Source organism: Colobus angolensis, unplaced genomic scaffold, assembly GCF_000951035.1.
Source record: "Colobus angolensis palliatus isolate OR3802 unplaced genomic scaffold, Cang.pa_1.0 Scaffold527, whole genome shotgun sequence".
Classification (NCBI taxonomy): domain Eukaryota; kingdom Metazoa; phylum Chordata; class Mammalia; order Primates; family Cercopithecidae; genus Colobus; species Colobus angolensis.
The window spans coordinates 266375-273202 of record NW_012118788.1 but is presented as its reverse complement, the minus strand read 5'-3'; the positions used below and the strand labels follow the sequence as shown (position 1 = coordinate 273202).

Below are 6828 nucleotides of genomic sequence, written 5' to 3'. Positions count from 1 at the left end.
TGACGGCCTGATTGTTCAAAAAGGCTCCCATGTCCTTTTGTTCTTTCTATCATTCTTTCTGCCAAGAATCCACTCCTATCTAAGCCGACTGAGGTAGTTTGGCTCCCTAAAGCACCACTCAGGAAACACTCTTGCAGCTGCAGGATCCTAGAAAAACAGAACAGACAAGGCCCCCTGGCACTCTCCTCCTTCCCTGGGTTTTGAGGGCCGCCATGGTGATGGGATGAGCATGGACCTGGAAGGACACAGGATGTGTCCATTTGGAGACACAGAAAAGCTTTCAGGAACTTGGGGTTTCCCAAGGATTGGGCATGCAGGCCAAAAGGGCAGAAAACCTCTGTATCTGCCACTGGCCCATATTCTCTATTAAGCTGGGGCTACACCCATGTCCCAGCTTAACAACTCCATTGTCTGTGCAGGGTGCCCAGGAGCTCCTTTTGCTCCGAGCCAGTTGTTCAAGCCATCTCTGAGGAGGGCTGCAGGTCCCTGTGAACCACAGACCTCCTGAAGGTGAGAGTAGTGGCAGAGAAACGCAGAGATTGCACACTGACTCTGGCTGGTACCTGGGGGGCACAATGCTGAGTAACACAAGGACTCAGGACACCTGGGGCACCAGGAAGGAAGAAGGTCCCTGGCAGAATGTCAGAGGAATTCATTGGAGGTGCATCCATCCTGAGATTTCAGAGATGAGCTCTAAAGCACAAACTCCAGGTTCTCCTTGTTATGGGAAGGGTGACTCTGGTGACAAAAGGGGCAGAACTGGGGAAAGGTTGGCCTTTCCTGAAGAGGACTCAACTTCTTGGGACCTGCTGTGACGTAAGATGTCCATATCTGGTGGCTCTCCCATGGGGGAGACCCATCCTGGGAAACTGCAGCCCAGAGATGGAGCCACTGGGCAGCCCAGATGCCACTGAGCCATCGCCACAGAAGCTTGGCCAGAGGACTGCCCCATGGTGGGCAAAGCTGCCTTCCTCCACTGGCCTGCCCTGCCTCAAGGATACTCTCACCAGCAACCAAAGGACTGGTGTGGAAGTAAAGTAGATGTTTGCTTTTCCAATCATCAGGGTGAACTGGAATAGCAGGAAGCCAGAGGCCCGGGGTCCAGTACTGACTCTCTGCGGGATGCGGGGCACAGAGACTCTCTGCCTCTGAAGGTTTTAGTTTCCTTGTCTGTGAAATACAGGGTTAGAGCAAGATGGTTCCAGCAGGCCTGGCAGCAGCCCTAGGGTCCCACTTACCTCTCTGTCAAGGTGAAGTCCCCGTCCTTCAAGGCTGGCACCTTCTTCAGGGGGTTCACCTGGGCAAAAGCATCGCTTAAGTGCTGACCTGGGAAGAATCCAGCATAGTGGGTGGTGGGAGGAGAACACTGAGCCCGCCATGGCCTGTGCCCCTCCCTGCGATGCTCAGGCCCCAGTTTCATAGCTCTTCTTCCCACCAGTCTGCACTCCTGGTTGGCAAAGACTGGAAGGGCCCCTGCGCGAGGAGGAGGAGGCCACTCCACTGGCTGGTACAAAATAGACAACACCCCTTGCTAAGTCCTGTAGGCACAGCCTCCTTCCACAGCCTGCCCCTCTGCAACAGAGCTCACTGTGCAGGGTGTGGTTCCTGGACCTTTGCATGCACCCTACCCACCTCCTCTTTCCACTATTGCCAGCTTCATGAACTTACAATCAGAGTGTCCCAAGCTGCAGGATAGGTCACCTGAGGGGACTCTGGCTTACTACCTTGTCCCTTCCACCATTAACTCTAAGGCAGGGTCATGAAACACAGAGAAGTGGCCTTTTTCTGGTATCTACCTACTTAGAAGCAACTTCTACTGGCTCCACCATGTCCCTTTGTTCACCCTGCCCTGGGCATGGTGGAGCTGTGTGTAGCATACCTGCTACCACCTCCCGTACCCTGACCTTTTATTCCCCTTACAGATGGGGTCTCACTATGTTGCCCAGGCTGGTCATGAACAACTGGCCTTAAGTGATCCTCCTACCTCGACCTCCCAAAGTGCTGGGATTACAGGTGTGAACCACCATGCCCAGCCTGCTACTGTCTCTTTACCCTCCCTTCAGACTGTTCCTTCACCAGGAACACCCTCCTCTCTTTCCTAGTAAAACATGCTTTCCTCTGCACCACTATATTTGACAACCAGCTTGGACATCCTCTTGCCTCCCATTCCCTTTCCTCTGCCCCATACTCTGCAGAGGAAGTCCTTGTGCAGGACAGTGGGCAGTTTCCAGTAGAGACTAGGTGGAGAAGTTTCAGGCAGAGGGCCAGCCATGGAGTGGGAGCCCTGGGCAGAAGGCTTAGCCAAGTAGAGTCGCCTTACTTGCCCAGTTAGCCATAGCTGGGTTCTGCTTCCAACCCCTCCTACTACCCCAACCCGCACTGGGCCTGGGCCTGCCAGCTGAGTCCTCAAGGGCCTTGGAGGCATGCCAGAGAAACAAAACAGGGTGTAGGACTCACCAAGCCCTGGGGTCCCCCTTCTGCTTCCAGCATACCCCCTGGGGCAACCTACCTCCCCAGCAGGAACAAGAGGCAGAGGACAAGGTTTTGGGAGGCAGAGGTTGCAGTGAGCTGTGATCCTGCCACTGCACTCCAGCCTGGGTGACAGAGCAAGACTCCGTCTCAAAAACAAACAAACAAACAAAATGCCTTGGGCCAGGCACAGCAGCTCATGCCTGTAATCCCAGCACTTTGGGAGGCTAAGCTGGTGGATCATTTGATGGCAGGAGTTCGAGAACAGCCTGACCAAAATTGTGAAATCCCATCTCTGTTAAAAATTAGCCAGACATGGTGGCACACATCTGTAATCTCAGCTACTCAGGAGACTGAGGCAGGAGAATCGCTTGAACCTGGGAGGCAGTGGTTGCGTGATTCGAGATCCATGCCACTGCACTGTGACACCAAGGGCAAGACTCTGTCTCAAAAAAAAAAAAAAAAAAAAAAACAGAGAAAAGAAAAGAAGTAGAGGATAAGGACAAGGTCAGAGGCAAAACAGGAGGAGCAGAGGAAGGAAGGGACAAAGAGGAACCCCAATGCAGACTGGACGAGAGCAGAGGGCAGGGATGGAAAGTCACGTCCTGAGCTGTTTGCTGTTGCAGAATCTCAGCAGCTGGGCCACAAAGAAGGGACTTGATCCTGTCCCAGTCTCTATACCTGGCACCCTTAACCTCTCTCATCCCGCCTTTCCCTAGGCCCAGGTCACACGCGTTTTCATTTTGTTCCTTATTTTTATTTTTTTTAAGACGGGGTCTTGCTAGAATGCCCTGACTGGAGTGCAGTGGCTATTCAAGGACACCATCATAGTGCCCTGCAAGGGGAGCCCTGACAGACGGCACCTGGAAAATCGGGACACTCCCACCCTAATACTGCGCTTTTCCAACGGCCTTAGCAAACGGCACACCAGGAGATTATATCCCGCGCCTGGCTCCGAGCCTCCCACCACTGAGCCTAGCTCACTGCTAGCACAGCAGTCTGAGATGAACTGCAAGGCGGTAGTGAGGCTGCGGGAGGGGCGTCCCCCATTGCTGAGGCTTGAGTAGGTAAACAAAGCAGCCGGGAAACTCGAACTGGGTGGAGCCCACCGCAGTTCAAGGAGGCCTGCCTGCCTCTGTAGACTCCACCTCTATGGGCAGGGCATAGCTGAACAAAAGGCAGCAGAAACTTCTGCAGACTTAAACGTCCCTGTCTGACAGCTTTGAAGAGAGTAGTGGTTCTCCCAGCACGGAGTTTGAGATCTGAGAACGGACAAACTGCCTCCTCAAGTTGGTCCCTGACCCCCGAGTAGCCTAACTGGGAGCCACCTCCCAGTAGGGGGGTGACTGACACCTCATAAGGCCAGGTGCCCCTCTGAGACGAAGCTTCTAGAGGAAGGATTAGGCAGCAACATTTGCTGTTCTGCAGCCTCCACTGGTGATACCCAGGCAAACAGGGTCTGGAGTGGACCTCCAGCAAACTCCAACAGACCTGCAGCTGAGGGTCCTGACTGTTAGAAGGACAACTAACATAGCGCCCTGCAGCCTGGAACTCCTGGGCTCAAGCGATCCTCCTACCGCAGCCTCTGGAGTAGCTGGGACTACAGGCGTGTGCCCCTGCACCCAGCTGCGCCCGTTTTTGTCCTCTGGTCTCGCTTCTCTTCATGATCCAAACCCCTTTATTTGGCCTTAGGGGAACCCCGTGGTCTATTCCGTGAGACCGAGCAGAGTTTGGGGGAGCCCCCACTCCTGGATCTCCCTGCTGGCTCTTTCTCCTTTCGGTCTCCAAACCAGACCAGCAAGGGCCCCAGGAAGAAGGTGGCGCCGGGAGAAGTTCCCTAAGCTATGTATGCCTACCTGTCCTTTCCTGACTTTTCAGTTCCCCAAACCCGAGGCCAGAGCTACCTTTAATCAGATCCACGATGTGCAGCTCGAAGGGGATGCCGTTCTTCTTGGCGAAGATGTAAACAGCACGGCAGGGCTGGGACAGCAGGTCCAGGTACAGCTCCAGGCCCATAGCGGGGACAGACCGATCAGACAGGAAAGCAGCGGGACAAAGCAAACTCCAGTGCCAGGACTCGGGTCTCGGACCTCAGACCTCGCCCCTGCGGCCACACCCCCCGACCGCGGGACCCCATTGGGCGGCTCGGGCGCCTGGGGACGCTGTTTAGTCCAATCGCGGGAGGCGGGCGGCCTGTGGGAGGGCTGGGCCAGCCTGGCTCCTGCGGGATCAGGGCGGGTGGCCAAGAGACAGTTGTCCCTCAGGGGGACGCACAGAGAGGCCCCAGTTCCATCCCTTTCGTGCCTGGCTCTCTCATTTCATTTAGCATAATGTCTTCAAGGTGCATCTGTGTTGAAGCGTGTGTCAGAATTTCCCATCGTCCCCATTTTAGAGGAGAAGATAAACACTGAATGATTATAGACCCAGAAAGTCTGGCTCCAAAGTCCATCCTCTTGGCTCAACACTGCAGAGTCCTTGGTGCCAGCAAGTGGCAAAGCCTCAGGGCTTACGTTCAGTGTTTTGTGGCCACTCGCTTCACTCCAGTCACACTCCCTGGAATGTGACAGCCTTGGTCTTCCTGCCCCTGCCAGCACAGTGCCATCCATTGCATTCCCTGGGTTTATTTCTTCCCTTCTCCAGGCCTGTGTTTCTCCATCTTTAAAATGACAGGGAAGCTAGAGCCCTCCTAAGTCCTTGCAAGTCCACACCCCTAAATTCATCTGCCAAGTTGTAAGCCCAGACCTGCCCCTTGCTGCCAGGGAGCCCCCCAAGGCCTGCCATGGAGTCTGTCAAATAGTATCAGGGTCACATATCACTTTCTAAAACAAATCCCACTGAAAGTGTGTCAGCCAAAGCATAATGTTTTCTAGAGAATAAGGAACATTTCTGCAAAGAAAGTGGAAGTAATAACTATTTTATTTTATTTAGATACAGTCTCTCTCTCTCGCCCAGGGTAGAATGCAGTGTTGTAATCACAGCTCACTACAGCCTCCAACTCCTGGGCTCAAGCCATCCTCCCATCTCAGCCTCCCTGAGTAGCTGGGACTACAGGTGCACACCAAGATGCCCAGCTAGTTTAAAAAATTTTTTCTGTAGAGGCAGGGTCTCACTATGTTGCCTAGGCTGATCCTCCCACCTCTGCCTACCAAAGTGCTGGGATTACAGATGTGAGCCATGACAGCTGGCCAGTAATAGTGATTTTTTAACTGGAAAAAAATTAAGGAAAGATGAGAAATTCAGATTTCCATGTTAAAGTTTTGAAAGGAGGTAGACACTCAGAGAAGGCAATGGCTGCCTTATCCTCACCTCTGGATAACTTCAGTCAGAGGCCCAAGGAGGAGCTGTCAGGATTCTGGTCCAAGGCTCAGCCTGTCTTGCAAGTTCAAAACCTAATTTGGGGTGTGAGTGGTGGCTCGTGCCTGTAACCCCAACACCTTGGGAGGCTGAGGCAGGCGGATCACCTGAGTTCAGGAGTTTGAGACCAGCCTGGCCAACATGGTGAAACCTTGTCTCTACTAAAAATATAAAAATTATCTGGGCATGCTGGCACGTACCTGTAATCCCAGCTACTCAGGAGGCTGAGGCAGGAGAATCGCTTGAACTCTAGAGGCAGAGGTTGCAGTGTGCCGAGACTGCGCCATTGCACTCCAGGCTAGGTGACAAGAGGGTAATTCCACCTAAAAAAAAAAAAAATTAATTTGGTCCATGTTTCAGGGTTCATCATTTTCTTTGGGTCTGACTCACATAAACCAACTCACAAAGGCTGTATTTATTAATTTATAGAAAACAAGATAAAAGTGAAAGTGTATGGGATTTTTTTTTTTTTTTTAACTTAGCCTCTCTCTGTCATTCAGGCTGGAGTGCAGTGGTGCAATCTCTGCTTACTGCAACCTCTGCCTCACGAGTTCAAGCGATCCTTGTGCCTCAGCCACCCAGGTAGCTGGGATTTCAGGTATGTGCCACCATGCTCAGCAAATTGTTGTATTTTTAGTAGAGACAAGGTTTCACCATGTTGGCCAGGCTGGTCTTGAACTCCTGGCCTCAAGTGATCTGCCAGCTTCAGCCTCTCAAAGTGCTGGGATTACAGGCATGAGCCACCATGCCCAGCCTGGAAAAAGAGAAAAGTCATTTAGACAGAATGCTCCCAAACATTGCTCAGTGCTCTCTTAGCTGTGTAGTCTCCTAGAAAGCCTCGTGGGTGTTACTGGCCAAGACCTGGTCTGTTCTGCCCATGCACAGTAAATTAATCACCGTGACACGAGTTTTGCAAGAAAGAAAAGATTTATTCACAGGGCACCAAGCAACGAGGTAGGATAATAGCTCTCAAATCCACCTCCCTGAAAATAAGGCTTAGGGATA

At 52.6% G+C, this 6828-nt stretch overlaps 1 protein-coding gene across 10 annotated transcripts in view; it reads right to left on the bottom strand.

The window, feature by feature from the left end:
• Positions 1-6828, bottom strand: part of LOC105525270 (glutathione S-transferase theta-1) — a 25389-nt gene that overhangs the window by 6223 nt on the left and 12338 nt on the right. For 3 of the 10 annotated variants that reach the window (XM_011960823.1, XM_011960820.1, XM_011960821.1), the window contains exon 1: positions 4374-4565. Coding sequence is in view for 4 of the 10 variants with exons in the window: in XM_011960817.1 (XP_011816207.1) it covers positions 1239-1326; positions 2510-2618; positions 4374-4485 (309 nt within the window). In the remaining 6 variants the exon portion in view is untranslated. Of the gene's footprint in view, positions 1-1238; positions 1327-1796; positions 1800-2509; positions 2619-4215; positions 4218-4373; positions 5374-6828 lie in introns of those variants that run through there. The other 7 variants (XM_011960825.1, XM_011960822.1, XM_011960817.1 and 4 more) reach the window with 6 other exon arrangements.